Source organism: Pseudopipra pipra, chromosome 6 (assembly GCF_036250125.1).
Source record: "Pseudopipra pipra isolate bDixPip1 chromosome 6, bDixPip1.hap1, whole genome shotgun sequence".
NCBI classification, from domain to species: domain Eukaryota; kingdom Metazoa; phylum Chordata; class Aves; order Passeriformes; family Pipridae; genus Pseudopipra; species Pseudopipra pipra.
Window position 1 is genome coordinate 39,333,557 of NC_087554.1, and position 26,060 is coordinate 39,359,616.

A 26,060-nucleotide genomic window follows, 5' to 3' on the forward strand; every position below is an offset into this window, starting at 1 on the left:
TAGATTAGCTAGGCAGATTTATATAGGTTTATGATGGGGGGCTGAGCAGCGGTAGGCAGTCTGTCCCTTCAGAGTTGCTTCATTGCTGATTTTCTTAGACCTAATAAACCCCCTGCTATTTCTGCTGCCCCTTGGTTCCTGAAATGCCTGTTCCCGGCAGAAGCACAGAGTCCTGGCACTCCATGGAGCAGAAGGATGTCCTGGGAGCTCACTGTGGAGGTGCCCAGGTGGCTCAGGCTGTGCAGAGCTGAGCTCAGCAGAGACCTGCTCGCTGCAGCCTGGCAAGTCTCTTAGAGGGCCCTGCTGGATTTAACCCTGCTCAGGGTGTTTGTGGGATGCTGCATTAAAGCTCAGCTCTCCAGAACTACGGATGCTCAGCATATCCATGTTCTGCAGTGCAGTCACTGCTAATGCCCTCCTGGCTGCCTGCCCACCCAAGCAGTTGTCGGGAGTGTGGCTCTCGACTGGGATGGACTGTGTGTGACAAGCTCTGTTAATTTCTGTACTTGGCACTCCTTAGTAATTCTGATGGCTTATGATTTCTTAATGTGCTAGCAAGAGCAGTTGATATGAAAATACTTAAACTCATCTCCTTAGCAAAGTATTTGCGTTATTCCTGTTGTAAGGCTGTTGGAAGAAGCTTTTGGAATTCTGCAGAGGAAACATTTGTGTCTTAGGACATAATTAACTTTCTGTATTTAGAGACCCATAGAACTCTGGAAACTAATTTTAAATACTGAGCAGTCACATGGCTTCTGTGTGTTGGTCATCCTATCAAATTTCTTAGCTGTTATATCCAAGTATTGTGGTTAAGTTTTGTCTGTGGATGCAGTTTTAGCAGCTCAAAGCTTACTGAGTTGCAATGCTATTTTTAAGGGGTTTTATTTTTGCATTATTATGATTTTCATAGGAAATGAACTTGAAAAATGTTTTGAACATCTGTTTTGCTGAGACCCTTTGGTAGATCATATTGATGATAATGGTTTTTTAGAATTATGGTGCAATAATGTGACTTGTATGCCTTGTAAAACTCCAAGGTTTCCTTCCTTACCACTTCAGATAACGTGAAGTCCTCTTTCAGCAATGTAAGAAGGTGGACATCCATACCTGTTAATGTACTGATCTGCAAATACTCTATGGGTAGAGGTCCTTAGGAAGCATAGACTAATTTTTTTAATGAATATTGAGGTGGCATGGTAATGGATATCACTTTGGAATTGCTTGTACATACAATGTACATTAAATTTAAAATGTGTAAATGCATTTATTTGCATCATTTGCTGTACCCAGGTCCTGTATTTACAGTGGATTTATTTATCCTACGTCTTTTGAAGCTCCTGAAAACTTTGTTCTGCAGTGTGACCTCAGTATTGGGGGGGGGGAGAGGGTTAGGCTGGCAGTTGGTTTTAGGGTTTTGTTGTTGGTTTAACCTGCCAGCTTTGTAACAATAGTAACTCTCAATTAGACAAAGCAATCAGGAGATTGGCTTACATGGGTGACTTGTTTTAGCTCTTTTGGAATATATCTGGAGGGTTATATAGGAGGTGGAGTGGTTTAACATGTTGAACTGAATATTCATACCCTTCAGAAATTAACTTTTTATGGTTTCTTAACTGTAAGTTGTGGTACACTTATATGTGAGATTTGTGTCTGTAGTGAACAAAAACAATCTGTTTTTCCAGTAAATCCATTAAAAACTACAATGCGAATTTCGCTTATTAAAATGCCAGCATGTTTGTAGGGTTAGTAAAATGGGAAATTCAGTTTGATTTATGAGAAGCTAGATAAAATGCAACCAGTAAATAATGTTCAATTTTGCTAGCAAAATATCCTGCTTCTGGTCATACTGGCTTTGCAGGATGCAGAGTTTCTAAGCTATCCTGCTTGATTTTATTCTGTCATGTAGCATATTGCTGACAAGAAGATAAAAAGCAGGAAGTTCTTTCTGGAAATCTGTCTGAACTGTATTTTTCCTGGTGAAAACAATGCAGTTATTCTACACGGTGAAATGCTTCCTAATTGAAGTGTGGTATCTCTGTTTTTAAGTAGGCCATCAGGATAGCCTAAAATTAGCTTCAGGCCAGTGTTTCCTAAAAATAACTAAAAAGTAAAACTTATGCACTTTCTGGATTGCAAAGCAGGATTCTTTACTTGAAAGTTCCTGGAATAATTAATTTGTGATATTGTAACTTGATTTTTTTTTTAAATTGTTTTCCAGATTCTTCTGAGTTGTACTTGAAGCCGCCAAAATGGTTCTCGCAGATCTTGGAAGAAAAATAACTTCAGCATTGCGCTCTCTGAGCAATGCTACGATTATCAATGAGGAGGTAACTGGTGTGCAAATGTGATGGCACTAACACTTTAAAAGTTCTGAGAAAAAGTTCTCAGAGGCTGATGAAAAGCTTGAAGTAGGCTGATGTTATCTGGAGGCCCTTTTCTTCCTTCAAGTAAAATTTCTACTGGAAGTTTTAACCCCCTGAGAATACTGCCAGAACTTAAAACTAGATTTATACATGGATAATCACCTCAGACATAGTGGGTCCTGTGGTCAAAGGGTCCTTGAGTGTGGTGGCTGTACTTAGGGAGATTAATGTTCTGTGGAGATAATGCCAGAGGAGGCATGTACCAAAGGTTGGGCGGAAGGTAGGCACCTGCTCTGATTTATGGCTGTGTGTGCAACCAGACTATGCAGATGTGAACTAGGCTGGTAGAAGCTGAAATGTGGAAGAACAAATAGCTTTCAATGTAAGCTGTGCTGTCTGAAATGTGAGGAGTGTGTTGTTTGCTGCCTTTATATTCAAGCCAGTGTGTGATTCTGGATGTTTGTTTCAGTTGGTATAGTCTGTATTTTTTTGTAATTAAGAGTTTGAAATTATAGCTAGGTGTATTCTGTTATAGGACTGAAAAGCAAGATGGCAAACTAACTAATGTGATGGTTTAAATGTGCCTCTGAGCAAATAAATTGTCAGAAACTGTTTTCAGATGGACAAACAGGTGGCTTTAAGTAACTAAAAAGTAGGCTTATTGAGAGCTGTAGGGTTGGAACTTGTGCATAGAGGAAGGGTTTTACCATATTGGCAGCTGGGAGACAACAAATCCTTAACTGAATCAAATACAGCCCAGTATGTAGCAGTAGAAACTTTTATCCTCCAAGAACTCAAGATGTGCAAATGAGGCCATTTATGCAGGTGTTACTTTCAAAAAAAATCTTTCTGTTCAAGACTTTTCACTTCGAAAAATCTTACAACTAATAAACTGGGTTTCTAACCAAGGCACCTGCTTGCCTAGAAGAAATACAACCAGAGCAGCAGTCCAGTTTCTGAAAATGCAGATAGCAGGGTGTCCATCTTGCATTTAAGGAATACTTGTATATACAGAGCTGGTGGTGTGATGTGAGATTTTTTGGTGTACTCTCTGAGTACCCATAGGGAAGTTTAGAAAGTCTTGCTACCATATAAGCGGCTGTTGGCCTTAAAGCAATAGGAAGTGTTCTGTTGTTACTGTGTTATATAGTGTGCAGTTGTTACAATTGAGAATCCTTCTCTTCCATTATTAAATTTAAATTTTATTTATGTAGGAACAAATGCACAGACTTTTTTTGTGGTGGTCAATCCTGTGTATTGTAAAACAATTTTTTTTTATACTCCAAAGGTTTTAAATGCTATGTTAAAAGAAGTATGTACAGCATTACTGGAAGCTGATGTTAATATCAAACTTGTGAAGCAGCTTAGAGAAAATGTCAAGTAAGTGAAATAATCAGAATTTATATAAGTCTTGATGTTTGTAAAAGTTGTAATTTGAGGTTACAGAAGAATTTATAACTTTATATTTTTTTAGACACACCCACTTTACCTTTAACAGGAAAATGCAGTTTGCACTAAACATTTAGCCAGTTTCATTAAAAGAATTTTCATCAAGTTTAGCCATTTACTGCTGTTACAGGCTTTTCTCAAAAAACTGTTGCTCTCATCAGCTGAGTTGTCTGATAAACAAGTTCTTCATTACTTCCTGGACACTTCATCTTCACATGTTCTGTGCTGCCTATAAATAGATCTGTGTATGTGACTAGTACTGTTACCTTGCCTGTTTTCAGATGTGTAATTCAAGTAAATGCAAGTCTGAAAGATGCAAGTATTTTAGAATCTTGTTTTTATCCTCTGTACAGAAGTGTCTCCAGTGCATGTCACTTAAGTACATCTTATCTGACAACTCATCAGGATGATGCTGCAGTTGCAAAAACTTTGTTTATTACAAAAACTTTGTTTGTTTACTACTAGGTTTAAGCAATGCTTTAAGTTATGCTAGTGTTTCATGGTTTTCTTAAATTCAGGTCTGCAATTGATCTTGAAGAAATGGCATCTGGCCTTAACAAAAGGAAAATGATTCAGCATGCAGTCTTTAAGGAGCTTGTTAAGGTAGGACTTCAAAATTCTGCATTGTGTTACTTTTCTTGTACAGCCCAGGCTATGGAAGCAGTCCAGTAGCAAGCCAAGCTTTTAGGTGGTTATGTGGTACCTGCAGTTATGCTTTCTGTTGAAAGGCTTCTTCCTATTGCTAACAGTAATATTCTAATTGAAACTACTTTCTGGACATTTCTCAAGCTAACTTCAGTTTAAGCTTTAAGTTCACCTGTTCTTAGCCTTCAATTGAAATGTGAAGACAAAGGAAGAATAAAGTACTGCTAGCTTTTGGGCTGTCTTTGGTTGTCCCAGAACACACCTTTGCTACCCTAATGAAGATTTGTTCAGACTACTTATAAGCCTTTGAAAAAGTGTTAAGTGACAACCTAGCAGTTCATGGCAACAGTTCTCATTAATTTACCTACTTGGTCAAATCAGCACCTGAGTATCCATTTTCTACCCTCCTTCAGTTAGCAGTGTAATCTTTTGTTCTGTTAGTCTGTGCCCAGCCATAGCTCTCAGGAATGTATGTACCTTCTACTCATTTCAGAAGTGAGGCAGCAATCCCAAAAAGCCTTCTGCGCTGTGGGATTCTCACCTGAACAAGCTCATCCTGAGCAGTGACGGTGGGGTGGAGATCCTGTTTCTGTGTTGGTTGTTACACTTGTGCCACCTACACAGGCCACCCTGACTGTAGGGTTTGGTGGTAGAAAAAAATTAACACTGTTACTCTTGCAGAATTATTATGCATAACAGTAGATATCTTCCGTGGGCTGTTGCTGTTCACTGTAAGTCAGCGAGAACCTGAGCAAAATTAAGACTAAATATGCAAAAATTGTTTTGCCCCACTGAATATGAAACCAGGCACCTAGCATGATACCAACTCTCTGTGCTATCCACATTTGGTTTTGCTACATATGTTAAACTTTGTTCTTTAGCTTGTAGATCCTGGAGTCAAAGCATGGACACCTACCAAAGGAAAACAGAATATTATAATGTTTGTTGGTTTGCAAGGAAGCGGTAAAACAACAACTTGTTCAAAGGTAATGTGCAGTGAATCTCTTTGCATGGGTTTTGGGTTTTTTGTTTATTTGTTTTTGTTTTGGTTTGTGTTTGGTTGGTTGGTTGGTTTGGTTTTTTCCTTGGGGAAGGTGGTGGTCATTGGACTCCTTAGGTAGGGTTTGCTTGTGATCTATGTTATTTCTATTAGTAGCAAAATGCTAACTCTCTAAAAGGTAGAGATATTTTTGCAGAAGGGTTCCTGAGATGAGAGGAATGGACAAAGTAATATTCTTTTGGGACAAATGGCTTGTAGGACTTCTTTCAAAAATTTTTGAACTAAACCCTTGCTGAAACAATACTGTGTATGGATAAGAAAGATTCTTTCTATTTTTCCTCATTTAGTTGCCATCTGGAGTTAAACAATGACACTATAGTTCGCTTTCTAGGTCAAAGACTAGTACTATGAATGGAACCTGTCTCACTCCATTAACTATTTAGGCAAGCCACTGGAATTTGACTTTTGTATTAGATACCTCAGTTAAGTATCAGTGTGTGGTGTGAAACTTCTTCCAGCCCCAGATTCATTGAGGAAATTTACATTTGTATTTTTTTGAGGCTAAAAAAGAATGCTATGAATCAACACATCATAGAATAGGTAGGAGTGGAAGGGACCACAGTGGGTCATCCGGTTCAATCTCCCTGCTCAGGGAGATCATCTTAAAGCACATAGCACAGCATTGTGTGCAGACGGTTCTTGAATAACTCAAGTGATGGAGACTCCACAACCTCTCTGGGCAATCTGTTCCTGTGCTCAGTCACCCATACAGTAAAGAAGTTATTCCTCATGTTCAGGTGGAACTTCCTGTACAACAGTTTCAAGCAGGTTGCCTCTTGTCCTATTGCTTGGCACCACCGGGAGGAGCCTGGCTCCATCCTCTTGACACCCTCCCTGCAGGTACTTACAGTCATTGAGGTCCCTTCTCAGTTGTCTCTTCTTGAGGCTGAACAGGCCCAACTCCCTCAGGTTTTCCTTGGAAGAGAGACAATCCAGTCCCTTAATCATCTTCATGGCCCTCTGCTGAACCAGGAGCTCCATGTCTCTCACAATGAGGAGCCCAGAACTGGATACAGCATTCCAGATGTGGCCTCACCAGGGCTGAGTAGAGGGGCATGATCACCTCCCTCGACCTGCTGGCAATGCTCTTCCTGCTGCACCCCAGGATATCATTGGCCTTCTTGGACACACTGCTGGGCACACATGGCACACTGCTGGCTCAAAGACAGCTTGTTGTCCTTTTGTTATCCTCTTGTTACCCTTGATATTCTTGGCCAGATTTAATTCCAGATGAACCTTGGCCTTCCTTGTGTCATTTCTACTTACTCTGACAGCTTCTATATTCATTCCAACTGGCCTGACCCCACTTCCTTCTCCTATGTAGTTCCTGCTTATGCTTGAGTAATGACAGTTCTTCATTCATCCATGCAGCTCTCTTGCCCCCTTTGCCTGATTTCTTGCTCATCGGGATGCATCCTTCTTCAGCGTGGAGGAAATGATCCTTTAATATCAACTAAATCTCTTGGACCCCTCTTCCCTGCAGGGCCCATTCCCATGGGATTCTTCCAAGAAGATCCCTGAAGAAGTGAAAATTACCTTTCTTGAAGTCCATGGTTGTAATCTTACTCGCTGCCCTGCTTCCTCCTTGCCCAATACTGAACTCCACAATCTCTCTGTCACTACAGCCAAGGCTGCCCCCAACCTTCCCATCTCCAACACTTGTTCGTTGGTGTAAGGTCAAGCAGCACACCATTCCTTGTGGGATCCTCCACTACTTGTGACAGGATGTTGTCATCCATGCTTTCCAGGAACCTTCTGGACTCTGTTTCACTGTGCTGCTGCTCCAGCAGATGTCAGGGTAGTTAAAGTCCCCTCCAAGTGCCTGTGACTCCAAGGCTGCTTCAGCTCCAAGGTGCTTCATCCACTTGTTCCTTGTGATCAGGTGGCCTGTAGCAAACATCCACAACAACATCATCCTTACTGGTCTGCCCTTTTATCCTAAACCATAAGCTCTCAACTTGCTCATCATCCACCCCAAGACAGAGCTCAGTACATTCCAAACTGGAAGGAAAAATTATTCTGTGGAAAAAAGATGCATCTATCTTGCTTTTTTTGTCATCTGCTTTTGAGGTTCACATGTAGGCTATACTGAATATATGAATTCCTCCTATTTCAGAAGACTTTCCTAGTGCTTCTGTAGGTGAACTTTATTTTGGAAGTTTGCCTTTGGTCAGTCAAGTGTTTTGTGAACGTACATTGTACCAATGAAGCTGAGTGTTACAAGAAAGTTAAGGATTCTATTCATCACTCTAAAATATGTCCTTGCAAATGGAAATATCTTTGTTCCTCTGGAAGTACAGAAACCACGAGCTGTGCAAGTTGTAGCCAGTATGGTACTTGATATTGAAGATTTACTGTTTTGGGTAGTTCCTAAATGCTAGTCCAATTTGCAGTATTAACAGCAGAATCCAAGAGTCTGTAAAATGGGAACTTGAGTTATTTGTAGTCATTCCTAACTCAGAAACTGAAATTAGAAGCAGAGTCAAGCTGCTGTTTTCATCTTGCCATTAATAATTATTTATAACATACTTTTCTAAATAATGGCCATGCTAACATTTGATACTTGTAGTCAGTGGCCTCAGTTATAGGAAGGCTAGCTTGCCTTTGTGTCTTCTGTGTGTGTACTTCAGTGACTCACAAGCTGTTACACAGTGTCATGTCAGTGGACCTTTGGTGTAACTGCTTGTTTTGGATTTCTTTTCACAGTTAGCATACTTTTATCAGAGGAAAGGCTGGAAGACCTGTTTGATATGTGCAGACACGTACAGAGCAGGTAATACAGACTTTAATGATGTGGTTCTCTATCTGTAATATTTAGAGATTTTCTTAAGTGGTCCCTTGACTATACCTGTCTTACAGGTGCTTTTGACCAGTTAAAGCAGAATGCCACAAAAGCAAGAATTCCCTTTTATGGGAGGTAAGCATCTTTCAGAATCAGTTTGGAGGACAATTTAACTCCAATGATGTATTGTTCCTTATTGAAGGTCTTGCACTAAGCCCCATCCAGTGTTGCCTAAAAAATTAGGTTTTAGTAATATATTCTATTTTCTCTAATCATATGAAAATTCTGCCTAATTCTGTATACTGCCAGGATTAGCAGGTAGGGATAGTGTAAGAAGAGATCAGGCATCCAGGAATAATTTGCTACTTTGTGTATAGCAGTTCATAGACTTCTACCAGACATATTCACATTTTCAGGAATTATCTTACAAATCAAAGGATATTATTTTTGATGCTTAATTTTTTTTGTCAAGTAGAAGCAGAGGTGGACTAAAATAGCTTTTATAAAGCAGTAAATAACTTTCCTCTAAGCTTCACTGGAGGTGTACTGTCTAGGTGCTCAGTTAAATTGTATTTCAGGAAAGGGGTAGTAGAACTTAGTGTGGCTTCAGCAGGTGAGACAGACAGTCCTTTGCACTTCAGTTCACTATGTAGTAGGGGTAAATGGCTTAGGAAGGCATATTTTTAACCAACTTTTGCTTGACATAAGAGAAATTTCTTCTTGAAATCTAGATACATTTATAGTTAACAAGTTTATAGTCAGGTGATGAAATTTTAAATTAGTTTCTTTGGGAATAAAAAATTGCACATATAACTACTAGATGTTTCTCTTTTTTATCAGTTACACAGAAATGGATCCTGTAATTATTGCCTCAGAAGGTGTTGAGAAATTTAAGAATGAAAACTTTGAAATAATCATTGTTGATACAAGCGGACGTCACAAACAAGAAGACTCGTTGTTTGAAGAGATGTTACAAGTTGCTAATGCCATAGTGAGTAGTTTTGAGAAATATAGTAACTTCTGTCATAGTCATCTGACTGCAATTGATTTATCTTTATGTCCTAATGTTCTGTGTAGATTTTGCTTTAATTACTAGATTATATTAGAAATTACAAACAGGTATGAATGAGCAAAGGTTGAATGACGAGTACTTGATAATTTTTTCAGTTTGAATTCTTTTATCTGTAATTCAAGGACACTTGCATATAACTAGACTGCCATTCTTGCTTTAACTTTTCAGTTTCTTTGCGTGGAAAAACTAGATGAAAGAACCAGTCTGATCTGGTTTCCTGTAAATACGAATACAAAACTTTCTGTGATTGTCACAAATAATTGTCTTAAAACAGAGATGATTGGATAACTTTGAACAGTTTTGATATGTAAATGAAGCTGGTGTTTCTTGTATGGGTTTAAAAAGTCTGGCTACTTGTTTGATTCTGTGGTCTTGCATGACAATATGACACTTCCCACAGAATTCCTGCTAATGGCTAACTTGTTTTCAGAGGAATGATGTCTTAAATCTCTTAATGTAAAACTGAATGGACAATTTGAGCCATTAATTGCTTGTAGATACTAATTAGCTCATTGGCTCAAGATACTGGCTAAAATCACTTGAAACACAACTAATAAGCACAAACCTATTAAATTGTAATGTTCTGTCTTGTAGATAAATCTTTCGTGTAGTAATACAGTATCAGTTTTTCAAATGGTCCTTAGATAATATTGTTCATAAAATGTCCTGTTTTAAACTGCACAGCCCTTACATACTGTTACTGCAGCAAGTTCTGCTACTGAATGCATGAAGATAATGCATGAACACTTTTCACTAAAGCAGGAAATTATTATTTTGTGTATCTCATTTCTCCTAGCAACCAGATAACATTGTCTATGTGATGGATGCTTCCATTGGCCAAGCTTGTGAAGCTCAAGCTAAGGCTTTCAAAGATAAAGTAGATGTAGCTTCTGTTATTGTTACGAAGCTCGATGGACACGCAAAAGGAGGTGGAGCTCTTAGTGCGTAAGTATTGTGGTATAACAGTGACCAACATCTGGCTATGCACAGCCAGCCATGCAAATGCCTTATTGTCTCACAGAAACCTGTTCTGTGAAAGTCACTGTCACATTGCACAGAATCTGAGATTTAAGTCGGTAACACTTAGATGCTTACCCTTTTTCTGATTGATAGGATCACCAGTTGATATTTAACATCAGAATCAGATATTATGATGTATTTTGAATATAGTAGTGCATATTGTTACATGTCAGACTTCTCTCTTCTGAAAACAGCATCAAGCAATATTCATTCCATATTTCCCAAAAAGATCCATTGGGGTTTAATAGATATAGCTTACCTGAAGAGTCTTGCTTCTTATTTAATGCCTGAGAGTTTTTTCCAAAGGGGGAAAACCTCTACCTAGTCATATCTAGTAGCCTTAAAACTGTGATGCAAATCAAACTTCTGGATTGCCAGTGTCCAGCAACTTGGTAAAAAGTTGTCTGCAGTCATACTTACTTGAATTCCATTCTCACTGGACTTGCCATGTGCTGTATCTTGGCAGATTATTGACTAGACTATGCTACATTTTATCTTCAGCCTTGTATGATTGTTCCAGCTGCGTTTCAATGACACAGCTTGTACTGAGCTGAGATGTGTCAAAACAGTCAATGTTAACTGACACTGACTTACTGCATCACTGTCTGACTTTGATATGAAGTGTTACAGTTCTTGAACTGCCATATGTATTTTGTTTTATTTATAGTGTAGTGATAGAAACCTAAAGCTTTTGGTATCTTTATTTTGCTCTTGTTTTAGTTGTCAGGCATTAAGTCGGCTGTATTTGCTCTGTACTGTCTGTGGACTGGAAGCTGAGTTTCATCTGAAAGCTAGTGCCAGTAATTGACTGGTGAAAAGGTTCTGAGTTTTCTTATGGCTAAGCTTTTTTCCTGTGTTGAAAACAAGATTGTCTGTTGTTTGAGGTACCTTGAAGAAAATGTAATCAATGCCTGTGTCATATGACCTCCCAATATTAGGATAAACTGGAGATGATGTATTTTTATTTCTTTCCTCTCAAGTTTCTTAAACTCAGCAATGAAGATAAACAACTTCTATTTCTGTTGATGATTTTTTCCAAGCAGAGTTTGTATTTTACAAAGTACTAATTAGAGAAAAATCTTTTTAACTACTGTCAGCTATACATCCAAATGCTGGATGTTTTTTTCATTAATAATAATCAAGGAGTAAGATACTTCAGAGAGGATGCATAGTGTTGAGGATGGATAGCTGATTATGTTAATAGATGGTACAAAACATGGATGGTTTTTTGAGACACCATTTCATAAAATGTATTTTACTGCAGAGTTGCTGCCACAAAGAGTCCTATTATTTTTATTGGAACTGGAGAACACATAGATGACTTTGAACCCTTTAAAACACAGCCTTTCATCAGCAAGCTGCTCGGTATGTATGTACTATGTACAACTATACTTAAGACACTTTGAATTGGATAATGGAAAGTCAAAGTGTAATTTTTTTTATGTTAATTTCAGAACTGTTTTCCTTTTCCAGGTATGGGTGATATTGAAGGACTGATAGATAAAGTAAATGAGTTAAAGTTGGATGACAATGAAGCGCTCATAGAAAAGCTAAAACATGGTAAGTTATTCCCAGGGCCTGAATAGCAGATGTGTTACAGTGATGTAATGGTGACAGGTTCTCTGTGACAGAGACAACTGAGTTAATTTGTTATGTGTAGACATAAAAAACTTGCTCATGTGCACAGTGAAGAATAGCTATTCTTTCTCTAGTACACGTGGCAGGCAAGTAAACTGAGTTGTGTTTTTTGAGTGATGTCTGTCAGCCTGTAACTGCAGAATAACCAGCTTAACGGTTCAGCATGTGCCATCTTAAACTGCTTATCCATGTGAGTAGTGAAGAGGTTTGTTTATCCATTTATCTATGCCGTATAGTATTCACCTTGTAAAAATGAAGAATAATTGAGAAAGGAGAGTAAGACCAAAATGCTAGTGTGACTTCTGCTAACTTTTTTTTTGTTGTTGTACTTTAGGTCAATTTACGTTAAGAGATATGTATGAACAATTCCAAAACATCATGAAAATGGGACCATTCAGTCAGATCTTGGTTAGTTATCTCCAAAATCATTTTATTTTGTCAGATTTTCACTGATATTTGACCAACTTCTGTAAACTTAGAACTTTTCATTGAAACTGGTGTTATAGTCTGTGCTATATGTTTTTCAAAAGGTGAAATTTGTCTACTGTAATGCATAACTACTGAACTAAAAGTTGCTCTCTATATTTCTGGCTGCTTAATTAAAGTTAGCTTTGCCTATTCTGATACAGCTTTTGTTTTTCACTTTTGAAACAAGGGCATGATCCCTGGTTTTGGAACTGACTTCATGAGTAAAGGCAATGAACAGGAATCAATGGCAAGGCTAAAGAAACTGATGACTATAATGGACAGTATGAATGATCAAGGTAAAACAAATGTCCTGGGCTATTTTTCTTTCTCCATTGTTGAACAAGCTTATTTAGAGATCTTTTTGGAAACAAAAAGACGTTGCAGCATCTACTGTGACAGAAAATGATGAGAAATAATTAAGACTCTTAGAAATGGCAAGGAGTATGCATGTCTCCAACTATCTGAATAAGTCTAAATATTTAGAGATACCTTGATGACTGCCAGTTGCTGCTCTGTCTTGTGTAGGGTAGGTGGGATTTTGAAGCATTCTATTGGAAATTCATGTATTTTTAGTTTTCATATTGTAACTGTTCTTAAATTATTAATGCTACACTTGCAAATTAAAAAGCTATCTTAATCTTTAAACTGGCATTACTGTCTGTTTTCTTACCCACCATCAGATTTACTTGGTGATATAGCCTGGTCTCTGGAATCCACCCATAACTCCTGCAGAAGTATGCTCCTCTTACCCTTGCACTAAACACATTAATATGGCTTAAGACCAAGTATGCTGAGAACATAATTTATTCAGACAATTTTTTCTATCATGATGATTAACATATGAAGATAACAGCTTTTTTAGTATTACTTCCTAGAATGTTATGTCTCATTTATGTAAAATTCTGCATTGTCACTTCTAAAACTAGGTTTTTTGTTCTCTGGCTAAAAACTAAATTCTCAAGTAGGAGAACAGGTTTGCTACCAGCTGTAACAGTTTTTAATGTCAGTAACTCAATATATCTTTCTTTTCCACATTCTGACTGCAGAACTTGACAGTACAGATGGTGCCAAAGTTTTCAGTAAGCAGCCAGGAAGAATCCAAAGAGTAGCAAGAGGTTCAGGTGTTTCTACCAGAGATGTTCAGGAGCTTTTGACCCAATACACTAAGTTTGCACAGATGGTGAAAAAGATGGGAGGCATCAAAGGGCTTTTCAAAGGTAAGAAAAACCCAACACCACAAAACCAACCAAGCAACCAAACCAAAAGTAAACAAACCAACTCCCCCCCTCAAAAAAACAAAACAAAACAAAAATTTATTAACTTGCTGGGGACATTACTTCATGTGTGAACACAGAGGAAATGTGAAAACATTGAGTAGGGAGAGGAGAAAGTGAGTTGTAGCTCACTCATTTTCATGATGTTTGAAAACTTTAAGTAACTGGTAAGGTCTGCACTGTTCTTCATGCCACTAATGTGTAACTTAGCAGGGAAAGCCACTGTATTTCTATGAATGTAGGCTTGATTACTACCACAGTACTAACACTGCAATCTGTTATATGGGGTGTAGGGACTGTTGATCCTTAAAGTAACTTTAAGTGGCTGATGTAGTAACTTTTGATAATGGATTCATGGATTTGAATTTAGAATTAGAAGGTAACATTCAGATTTATTTCTAGCCCCATATGCTAATCCACTTTTTTTTTTTAGGTGGTGATATGTCAAAGAATGTAAACCCATCTCAGCTGGCCAAACTGAACCAACAGATGGCAAAGATGATGGATCCAAGAGTTCTTCATCATATGGGTATGTGCTGACTTTTTATAGCTTCAAGAGAGGACAGTTATGGTGGAGCATTTGAAATAGAGAAGTGAGGAATGTCATATGGGAATATCTGCGTTACATATCAGTATTAAGTATTTCTAAAACTTTCTAACAAGAATGAGAAAGTTTAGTCCAAATGCTTTGCACTTACCGGTGCTTAATCTAGCCTTTTCGTTTGGATTCAGCTCTCAAAATGAGCAATTGGAATGGTGTCTGGGAACAGTGATGACTTGAGGAATGACTGTGGTAAAGCAAATCTGCCTAAACTTCCCTTCCAAGCTTTGCTTCAAGTAATTAAATTTGATAAGAGCAGCTTTAAATAAAGACTTCCATACCAGAACCTTACTAATTGATACTGGTCATTCCTTCAAGGTTTTTTCTTTAGTTCATAATGCACAGGTCATCATAAACCCTACTTTAAGCCTGGTGTTTTGCAGGCCTTTCTATAATTAGTCATTCAGTTTTTTACTTTCAATAGCTGTTTAAGCCTGTTTTGACAGTCTTGGGCTTCTGCGTTTTTATGGGACTGAAATAGTGTCTGTACTTTAATGAGGCCTCGAGCAGGAGAGCTGGGCTTCAGAGTTAACACATTATGTTCTCACTTTCTGCAGGTGGCATGGCAGGTTTGCAGTCAATGATGAGACAATTTCAACAAGGTGCTGCTGGCAATATGAAAGGCATGATGGGATTCAATAATATGTAAAGAAGCCTTAATACAAATGGACTTGGTTGACTCATCATTGCAACTTCAGTGAAAGAATTTGCTTTCTTCCTTTTTACAGTGATGAGGGAGTGGTCTTTTGAAATCTTATCCAGGCTTCTCAGTTTCTACATCTAATTTCTGGAAACTATTTTTGCTTAAATTAGTTCCTCTCCACTAATAACTGATGGCACAAAGAGTAATTCAATTTAATGAAATAAGATCATGATGTAAAATTTTAATATTCAGAGACACTTTTTAATTGTTTACATCAAATGGCAGCCATTATATTTGTAAACAACCCTGATCTTTGGTTATAGTAACATAAAATGTCACAAATATACTGTAAAATAAAATGTAAGTGGTTATAAACAAGGGAATGGCCCATTTCTTCAGTTGTTTCTAACTGCCCTTTATCAGTATGTAATGAGATGATTTCCTTATTTTGATTTGTTTCTAAAGAGTATTGTAACTCATGTTTGGCATAGATACTGTAAGAATAGTTCAGTATCTGAAAATCTGCTGTTGGTGCTCAGGTGTGGACCATTTCTGAAGGTGGATGTGCTGTGCTCACGTTTGTACAAGACTTTGTTCTACAGAATTATATCATTCTGTCCCTGTACACGAGGAATGAAGTATATCTGGGTATGCAGATATCAAACTGTCTCATATACTGAAGAAAATCTTCATATCGGGATGCTAATTAAGCATTCTTTTGTTAAGGAGATAATTTCTGATGCATCCTAGGTGGAATTCTGTGCTGGTACTGAATTTTAACACAGAGATAGCTGTATCTAACAGAGCATATTGCTCAGCTACAATCTAGTCTTAATTTCTTATAGCATTTCTTTAGAATTTCAGTTTACTGTGTTGGTCTCAAAAGGGTAGAATCTACAAGCACAGTTCAGAAACTAGGTGTAGACTAAATGAAACTTGAAATCTTGGCAAATATCTTTTACCCTTAAAGTAGGAGGGTGTATTATGAACCTCAATATACTGCAGAGTGCTTGGTTTGTAAATGGACACCCAATGTTATTGCTTATATAAGATAAAAGCTAAATGTAGTAATTAAAACAAGTGGGTCCATTTGTCAGCCAGTTCTTTGAAAAGGTGGCAGCAAACAGTGAATATCTTTTATAGGAAATTATGCTCTTGTGGTAATGTATGCTGTAACTTAGTTTATAATGTGAAACTATCTTCTACTTGATTAGTGGTACTTGTGTTCAATGCATGAAGGATGCTGAAAAATCTTCAGGTATGCCATTTACCTAATGCACTGCATTTTATACATTGCATTAGTCTGTGAAAGGATCAGTTAAGTTGGATCTGAATATTTTAGATATAACTAAAGAGTCCTTGCATATCACCAGCTTTTAGGGGACCTGTCCTCAGCTACTGAAGTGGTGTGTGTTTACTAAAACCTGATTTTTTTTTTTTTAATAGTAGTTTTAGTTCTTGAGCAGCACAAACCAATGAACTGTACAAAACGAAGCAGAAAAGAGTATCAAATCTTGGTTTGGAATGCAGTCAGTAGGGGAGAATGGATAGTTAAATGCATTTGATGGAAATCAAACATGAATAGGCATATTGAGGATGAACACTGAAGCACTGTGCTTCAGGACAGGCTCAGTCAGACTGTCAAGTTACCAACAATTAACCCTCTATTTTCAATTTATTGCATACATTTAGTTTTAGCTTTTAGTTCACCATTTCCAAACTAACTCTGCTACCAGATAGGAAGAGAGCTGTCACTAGCTGAGTGTTGGCAGAGGCAAGGGCAAGTTCAGAATGCATTTCCTTTAAAGTAGAAGATATATGCTTGAATGAACAAAGCGTATATTTTCTTACCTTAGCGAGCCAGGTAGAAAATACTTTGGAAAATACTTAGAAAAGTTGCCTGAGTATCTTAAGTCTGAAAAAAAAAAATCATGTATGTTGGAGGCACCAAGAAAGAGAGTTCAACTGTAGAGCAGCACTTACAAAATTCTCTCCTAGCTTTGTAAGAGAACAGTTTTAGAGACTGGGATATAATTTTTATGTTTATGGATCCTGCAGAGCACAATGTGTGGAAGAAAATGCTAAAGTTGTTGCAGGAGAACAGAATGTTCTATATGGCCTCTCAAAGCTTGATGCAAATAAAACACTGTTGGCAAGTGTGTAATAACTCCCCTAGCACCATTTTCTTCCATTAGGGTTTTTGTACTCATCCTCCACAGGATCTCAGAAAAGTCTACAGAAAAGTTCTCTCTGGCATACAAGAACCCTGAAGAGCTAGAGGCAAGCGAAATTTGCTGGAAATACTTAGATGACTGAGGTCTGTCTTCCTGTGTGTATCTTGCTGAAAGCTGTTGCTGCTGTCAGACAAGCTTTTGTCTGAGCTGTTTGAGCTCAGTCTGCTGCTGAGCAGTCTACTAAGAGGAAACAGTTATGATGGTCAATAGATAGCTGAGTGATTGGAGCTGGACAATTAACTATTAGCACACACAAATAGCTATAGGTTTATTTGTGAACAGTCTTTACTTTTACATAGGATTTTCAATATTGTCATGTGCTAAGTTTATTAAAATTGTCTCAGTTGCAAATGCCAGTTGTTCTGGGAGGTTAAAGATTAAGTTTAGTACTACTGTACCGCTGCTATAATCACAGTAGAGGCAAAGGAAAGCAAGTTGTTTGGTTGATGACTTAAAGCTGTTCTTTAGGAGCTGTTACCCTATTTCAACCAGTCCTTACTAAATAGAATGTAGACTCTGCTGTGGGTAAGAGGTATTTTTGTATTCTAACATTAATTTGTTTCTTTGCAACTTTAAGTAATACAGATTTTTAATACCTAAAGCAGATAGTCAGCCCAGTAGTGTCTAAAATAATACCGTAGTCTTTAATTCATGTGTTTCTGTAATCATACATTCAATATAATACATTCTGTGTTGTCAGCCCTTTTCACAAAGCAACATTTTCTGCCTTATGCTAGTATAATTGTGTGATACATCTGTGCTTTACCTGGGCTTTTAATTTGTTACAGGATGTAATTAATGCTTTAATATGACTAAGAAAGTGTCTGAGAGCCCATATGTGCTATACACTAATTTTTTGGAAGCTATTCTTAATGATGCAGGATTGAAGGATGGCTCTTGCCATGTAAGTGCATTTTACAGCCATTGGTTCCAACTTAAAAAAATAATTAAAACTACTTCCTCCTTAGTCCCATGAAAAGGATGCTTCAAATGCTTCCACCTCCAGCTGTTTTCACTAGTAGTTGGCATTGGCTAATGTACCTTTTGCCAGGGTCAGCCCTGGTTCTCTATTCCGGCTGGGCCATCACCTGCAGCACAGAGGCCTCGGCACAGGCTAGGGGGAGAAGTGCTTCTAGCTCTGCTGGAGCAGCTGAGCAAACCTATTACGTGGCAAACACTTTTCCCTGCCTTCTGGGACTGCGTGTTACTTTCCCACCCAAACGAAGCTCAGGAGCCAGTGCACCCTTGGTTTTCATTTCTTTCTTATCCAGGGGTTGGTCCTTTACAAAGTGCTGAGTTGCCTGAGAAACGTAGATAGAGCCTTCCTAAATCTTTGTTCGCAAAGCCTAGCCACGATCATGATGATGATGAGTTGCCTGAGCCAACACTGGAAGACTGAGCAAGGGTGGCCCTGGGAGAGGACGATCCCTAAATCCTGTCAAGGATCTTCATGTATTTGTTAAACTATTCTTCTGTTATTTTGCACGTTTTTACAATATTTTGGAAAAAACTAGGGTTTTCCCTCAGAGCAGGTATGCTTCCTCCTGGGTTGGAGGTACGGCTGTGCCTGGCAGCCCGGCTGCCTCCGCCCTCTCCCCTGATTCCCCCTGGCTCCGGCGGATGCCCGGCTAGGGCGAGAAGAGAAAGGCCAGAGGTGCCCTCAGCCTCTCCCAGGTGGATCCCGGCTCCTGCGCGCCGCCAGCCCCAGCGGGGCGCGGGCGGTGGCGCGGCAGGCCCCAAGCGCCGCCCCGGCGGGCGGTGTGACGGGCGGCACCGCCCGGCCTCTCTCGCCTACCCGGGCCGCGGCGGCCCCGCTGCCGCCCTCCCCCGGCGCCGCGGCGGGCGGGAGGATGGAGCAGGGGCTGTCCGCCATCACCCTCTACTGCGCGCCCGCCGCCGGCCCCGCGCCCGCCGTCGGCGCCATGGAGCCCGAGCAGGTGAGCGGAGCGGCGGGGCCCGGCCCCTCCGGGCGAGCAGCGGGGCCCGGGCGCTGCCGCTTCCGCAGCGGGGCGAGGCCGTGGGGGGTCCGGCCGGGGATGGGTGGCGGCTGCGGCCTGACCCCGCGGGTGTGCGGGGCGGGGAAAGCCCCCTGTTCGTCGCCGGGGCGCGGGGGCCCGGCCGCGGGAGAAGAGGCCGATGTGTCGGCCGGTCTGTGCTCCCGTCCAGCGCGCTGTAATTACAGCCAGCACGGCGGGCGCGCGTGTCTCCGGTGTCTCCTGTTCTCCGGGGACAATGCCTCTGACAAATGAGCCTGATGAATATTAAAGCGAGACAGGTTTCCGCTTCCCTCCGCGCTGTGAAGTTGGCGAAGGCGTGGAGGTGGTGAGGGACAGCAGCTGTTAATTACACCCCAGCCCGGAGCTCGCCTGTCCTGCCGCGCCTGCCCCTGCACCGGCCGCGGCTTCGCCCTGGGTGTTACAGGCGCTGCCGCTTCACTGGTTATGGTGCTTTTCCAAGGCTTGTTTGTTCCGAGGGTGTCTTACAATCGTCCTCTGACTCTGTAATTTTGTTGTCTTCTGTTTGAGAAAGACTCATGCTGTTTAATTTGAAACACAAGGGTGGAAAGCCAGGCAAGCATTAAAAAACACCTTCACTCAAACCTAAACAAACTCCCCCCAAAACCCTAGCCAGAAAAACTAACACAAATTAAATCAGTAAGGTAGCCAAGATAGCATGGTAGAAATACTTTTCATTAACTAATACCAGCCTTCTAGGGATTAGCAGTATCAGACCAGTAGATCTGTGCAAATTGAATTACTCATCTTTTTGAGCAAAAGCGGACATCACACACTTTGGCATTTTTGGTCATAATTTCTCTCAAGAATTCCTTCATTCGATGGTTTAAAAGATGCAAAAAGGAATAATGCAATCTCCCTATTGCTTTTTGCTTTTCTTCTTCCTCTCCTTTGTGAAACTTTATATTATTGCATCACCTAATATTAGTTGTGTCAGCTCTCCTAGCTTACCTGCAAGTGTCCAGGCATACCTTATCCTTAATTGTAGTTTATTTATTTTGACATTTTAGACGTAGACTGAAATTCTATTGTGCTGATTATTGTACCAACACTGTCAAAAGATGCCCTGCTCTCTCTCTATTTCTGGCCAAAGGGTGAGATAAGAGGGTGGGTGTAAAGAGAGTAAACAAGGAACAGCAGTTTCAGATGCTGACTTCCTGACAGGCAAGGTTTTCATGTGTGCCATAAAGCCAAGAAAAATTCCAAGAGGACATTTAAAAGAGAGAGGAAGTTGCTTTATAGTGTTTACCAAGGACCTTAAGAATGTCAGCTAGCGTGGTGAAAGCAGAAGAGTGACAGGCCTTCATGTCAAACAGATACCAAAGTAGATACTTCTTTGATGTGGGGTTAAGACAAATGCTGAGTCTTTCAAGACCATATAGTGTGTTAGAGAAGGACAGGCCAGTGGAAAAAAAAATGTGGTCACAAACTTGACTAAAGCCATGTACTGAAAAACTGTAAAAACTTCCTGAATTGGAAAAGAAGATCAAATTCATGAAGGAAGATCAAAGGTATAAATTCTCAAACAGGAAATACTGTAACATTTGAGCTATAAAGTGAGTCTAGCTGACAGCTCTAGAATAGATCTGCATTGCCACTGTTTTGGAAAGATAAATAAATTCACTGATGCTGAACTTTCTGCTTGTAACTGGGAGAGTTGGCTTTTATTGACAGGTAAAAATGAAAAGGATAAATGCTGCAGTGATAACTAAAACCTACACATGTTTGTTGACTAGGTAATAACCAAAGCAACAGCTGATATTTATTATTTTATTTAATAATTTATGAATTGGAACCAGATTTGTTGTTCCTTGATGTATTCTTATTGTCTTGAATTGCTGCATTTGTCTGAAATGTTGTAGTAGTACCAGCTGCGCAGAGCTGCTTATTGTGAGTAGTGTAAGTGAAGTGTGGGATGGGTGTGCAGGGAATTAAGGGCTGCTTTTTCAACTTTGAAACATGAACCATTATTTTTTTCTAAGTTAAAATATTTGAAGCATTTGCATTAAACAAGCCAAAATGAGATGAAGAGACTGTGCCTTTAGAAGAGCTCTAAGGAGGGACTCATGTTGCTTGCTGTTATTAATCTCAGTGATATTTATGATGTTGTGTTAGCAAAAAATAGTGCTGTGTAGTACTGTGACTAAACATGAAAAACAGCGTCATTGTATGATGCCAATAAAGGAGCACGAAATGTTCATAAAAAGCTGGTTCTGTGCTGCTTTTTGCACCAGAAAATACCGAACTGAGTCACAGTAAGTGGTACCCACTTTTATAGTGGCAGCACGGAGTGCTCCTTATGCTTAGGTTGCTTCACTGTTTTCAGCATTCATATTTGTGTAGCTTTTCTCTGTTCCTAAGACTGATAGACAGCAGAGTGCACTGAGCTCCAGATAGTTTTGTCTTTCTACATGAAAATCTGAATCTGCATGAAAATACCATGCTGTTTCAGCTGAATTACCCCAGTGAAAACTTGCTACTGAATTTTGCTCTGCTCCTCCAGGAAAATGCCTGAAATGTGCCACTGTTGCTAAAGAAATGCTGGGTGGGGGAAGGTGAGATGACTTGCAGTTTTGAGGAGCCATGGTACGAGGGCTTGGAGAGATGATGAATTGGTGTGGTTCTCGTCCACACTGTAGAGCTCTGCACGTCATCTTCCCCTCCCTCTTCTCTGTGGGCATGAGAAAAATCTGTGCTTGGAATGAAGAAAGCCATTCGGCTCCCTGCGGCCCCCTCCTGCCTCTCTCTCCCGTGCCCACTGTCTTTCCCAGCTAACTAAGCCTGTTTGCATTGCAAAGCTGTTTTATGTAGTAGTCTAGCATGAGAGATGGGAGTGGTGATGCTGCGCTTGCAGTGATTAAGGGATGTTTCACAACTATGTGATAAAATATATTTTTTTATTTATAGTTTTGATTTGTGCTTTGTGTAGATCATTAAGTTTTGCATAGGGAAGAAGTCAGAATTTGAAATATACCCATTTTATGTAACCTGGATTCTGTATGTACTTAGACACGTCATTCCTTACGATACAGTTTCAAATTACACGAGCTCATGCATTTTTAAAAACCTTCATGGTACATTAAAAACATGTGGCTGGCATTTCCTGACCTCTGTGGCCTTCTCTACATGACAGAAATGTTTTCAGAACAGTTTTGTGCATTTGATACAGTAGTGTCTAAAAACTCTACCAAGACAAATGCTCTGTTTTGATAGCTACAATACAAAACCTACTAAATACTAAAATTCTCTTGCTGTAGGAGTTACTAGCCTGAAGTGTTCTTGATTGGCCTTTGAACTAGAAGTATATGTTTTTAGTGCTTGTGACCCAAAGACTGCCCTGTAGTATTCAGCAACTGGAAGAACAAAAACAGATATTGTACTTCTCATTTTATATGTCCTTAGCCACAGAACTGAGCGTTGTCCTTTTAGCATGGTCCCTTGTACTAATTGTGGTTGATGATGAAAGCCCACAGGGGTAGATTCCTTGATGCATCTTTTTAAAGCTTGAGCCTGGCTGCTTAGTTATTCAGTTCTCTTTTGTGCTAGAGGTGTCTGCCTGAGCTCACAAGGGTGGCTACAGCCTATGAACTATTTCATTAATTTCATTAGATATTAATTTCAAAACCAACAATACTTTTCAATATTAAATCTTATATGCTTACCAAATTATTTAAAGAAACACACCCCCCCCAGAAGCTCCTATATAATGCCGTGCTTTTTTGGAATAGATGTTTTTAATACCAGCTTTCATGCTGAAGTAAAGGCACTTACCTTTTTGTTACTTCTAGAGAAGAGATCAGTTTTTATATATCTGCACACAGAATTGTGAGTCTTATTTTTTGCCTACAGCCAAGCTCTTTCAAATGTTCACTGCATATGCTAATTAAGCTAAAATATTTTAAATATCACATTTTTTAAGGGGAAAATTTCCAGTTTCAGAAGCATCTACTTAGATAATGATTTTTTTTTTCTTTATAGCAACTTGCAAAGGGAGATGGTGGCTTTGAGAATGTGGAGCTGGGTGTCATAGGAAAGAAGAAGAAAATTCCAAGGAGAGTTATTCATTTTGCAAGTGGAGAAACAATGGAAGAATATAGCACAGATGAAGAGGAAGATGAACAAGAGAAAAAAGACCTGTTGCCACCTGTAGATCCTGTAAGTATTTTGATTGATACTTCTGGTTTACCGGGTAACTATCAACATTTTATACTTCATTTTTTATGTTACAAATCTGATTTAGTATTCAGTATTAAAGATTCCATTGATATGTTTGGCTTCAGGTACTCAGAAACCTGTGAGAAGTATTCTTGGGAAGTTTTGTCCTAGAGTTCTCCTCCACTAAAATAGCCCTATTAATTACAAGTGGGTTTAATTTCTTCACTGTTCCAATTTGTCCTTTCCAGCATTTCCCTCTCTAATAGTATTTGCTTGGTATCTCCTTGATTTGTTTAAAAAAAAAAAAAAATGCGGGGGGACATTTGTTTGCTTGTGTTTGTTGACAGTGGAGAGTTGAACCTGTAATTTAGACTTGCCATACCAGCACTTTGATACAATTAAAAGAGCATAGAAGGGAAAGAAACAGATGACTTGCAGAAATGAAGGAAAACTGGTGTAATTCATGATGTATAAAAAACAGGTTCTAAAGGACCTGCCTAGTCCATGTAGGTAATGTTCACCTGTCTTGTTAGATGTTGAGATGTTGCTCAGCTTGTGAATGGAGTTTCCTTTGTTGGTCCAGATTCAAGTGGAGTCTCAACAATTAAAGCTGTTGCCATAGTGTGTATTGTAGCTGCTAAAATACATTTTTCTTTTTTCTCAATGATTCTGGTTCTATACTTAGAGGTAAAATGAAACATATAATCTGTTTTATTCTGCTGGCCTGTTTAATAAACTATTTTGTGGTGATAGTGTGATTGCAGAGCTCACAGCTGTATGTGCTAACACTGGCAGCAGCAGCTCCCCACCCTCTAGCAGTCAGTCCCAAAGAAGATACACATCCTTCTCGTCATCTCTCCATGTGACCAGTCTCATGTTTCTTTCATGACAGCCCCAGAAAGTGGTGTCCCAACTGCCTCTTTACCCTCCTACAACAATTCTTACCCCAGTAAATTGGGTCTGCAGTCCTATTCCCTTTCTGCTGACAGGGCTCCTTTCCTGGCCCTCTCTGGGCTTGGATGCCTGTACTGAGCTGGAGACTCTAAAATTGGGTCCTTCCTGATGTGCTGGAGTGTGGTCAGACATCCAGGAGTCATGGCTTTGTGCAGCAGCTGGTCTTGCCTGGTTGCACGCTGGAGGCAGATGCTGGTATAGAGCTGTTTGTTCCCGCACTTGAAAGAAGAGTCCTTGCACGCACAGAAACCAGTGCACTGCTTTCTACTTGACATTGTTGTTGAAAGGACTTCTGCACCATCATTTGGCAATCCATAATTAAGAAATGTTGTGGTTGAAGATTTCTATTTACAGTAGTAGGCCCTGTATTTATTTATATGTGCATCCATCCTGGGAGAGCTTGGCTTTGTTGAAGGGACTGAAGTGAAGCGTTTGATTTTCTGCTCATGCTCTTCTGAAGAAGTGGTGAACCATAAGAGGTTTGTTTTGGGGAGGACTGTCAATAAATACCTCTTTTCCCCTCTGTAAAATGAATTTATCTTGGAGGAAAAAAGAAGGGGAGTTGAGGACTAAGCTGCAGTAAGACTATGGGAATTTAGCTGGGATTGGGGTTTCTAGTGATTCACAGATGAAGCTTTTGCAGTGGATCTTGTATGAATTGATGGCAGCATTCTTGTTCTTGCTAGGCAGTTCTTGTATACAACAAAAAGTAATATTAGCCTGAGAGCAGGTGGGATATCATCAGTATAAAACATATGAAGTTTATAGTCTGAAAAGAAATGTCTTATAGTCACAAACAACGAGTAAGATGTTAAGCTGCTTTGCTGTGTGCTGGGGTTTTTTTCCTCCTTAAGGATCTTCTCAAAGAAATTAAAGAACTGTGAAATTTACTGCATATTATGGTAACGTTCAGGTATCTTCTGAGTCAGATCTCTTCCCCACTATGTGGGTCATGGCAGATATCCATGGATGTCTAAGAGATATTTTCCCCAGTTATAATGAGCAGGGGACCAGATGTGTATAATTTTTTGGTGCCATTTCCTCGCAGTAGAAGAGTTCTGCTGTGGTGCAGCGATGGAAGGCTCACGAGCCTTGGTGTACATGTCGTGAGGGCAGAGACGTGCATGCTGCTGTGCAAATGGACACTTAACTAAAGAGCCCTCAAGTGTGCACAACAGCCAGGAATGCTGCGTGATCGTTCCCCTACTTTCCTAATACAGATTTCTTTTTCTGAATACCAAAAAGTATATTGTATGGCGGAGTTGAGATTGCGCTATTCTCCTTTTATAGTTTATTAAATCCTTAATTTTTATTACACTTTTTAATAAAAGGACTCCCCAAACCAGAATAGTTTATTGTGGAGCACAGTATGCCTTATTATGTATTGCTTCTTACCTTGACAGAATGAACTTGATTAGAGCGGGAGTTGCCATTAAGTGAGGTTTACTTTATCTGCTGCATGCTTCGTGTATCCCAGCTGAGCCAGACAATTGAAGAAATGTTAGTCCAAGCTGAGCTTTGATGTTTTTAGCCAACAGCTGCTTTAAAAATGTTTTTAATGTAGGATTTCTATAAAAGCAATTAAATAGTCTGTTTGCTGAGACCAGCATGTCTAAAACTTATCTCAGTTGGGACACAAAAAAGTATGTTGCAAGTAATAGCTGTTTCTGGTCCAGTTTATTTTTAG

General features: G+C 39.5%; 1 protein-coding gene across 5 annotated transcripts in view; it reads left to right on the forward strand.

The window, feature by feature from the left end:
* LOC135416003 (signal recognition particle subunit SRP54) overlaps positions 1-26,060 on the forward strand; it is a 36,309-nt gene that overhangs the window by 926 nt on the left and 9,323 nt on the right. For 3 of the 5 annotated variants that reach the window (XM_064658619.1, XM_064658617.1, XM_064658618.1), the window contains exons 2-16: positions 2,219-2,327; positions 3,652-3,743; positions 4,331-4,415; positions 5,339-5,443; positions 8,224-8,290; positions 8,377-8,434; positions 9,140-9,290; positions 10,168-10,316; positions 11,656-11,756; positions 11,865-11,951; positions 12,364-12,437; positions 12,685-12,793; positions 13,544-13,714; positions 14,205-14,300; positions 14,930-15,393. In XM_064658619.1, the coding sequence (XP_064514689.1) occupies positions 2,250-2,327; positions 3,652-3,743; positions 4,331-4,415; positions 5,339-5,443; positions 8,224-8,290; positions 8,377-8,434; positions 9,140-9,290; positions 10,168-10,316; positions 11,656-11,756; positions 11,865-11,951; positions 12,364-12,437; positions 12,685-12,793; positions 13,544-13,714; positions 14,205-14,300; positions 14,930-15,021 (1,515 nt within the window). In that variant the 5' untranslated portion in view covers positions 2,219-2,249 and the 3' untranslated portion in view covers positions 15,022-15,393. Of the gene's footprint in view, positions 1-2,218; positions 2,328-3,651; positions 3,744-4,330; positions 4,416-5,338; positions 5,444-8,223; positions 8,291-8,376; positions 8,435-9,139; positions 9,291-10,167; positions 10,317-11,655; positions 11,757-11,864; positions 11,952-12,363; positions 12,438-12,684; positions 12,794-13,543; positions 13,715-14,204; positions 14,301-14,929; positions 15,394-19,020; positions 19,187-23,242; positions 23,420-26,060 lie in introns of those variants that run through there. The other 2 variants (XM_064658621.1, XM_064658620.1) reach the window with 2 other exon arrangements.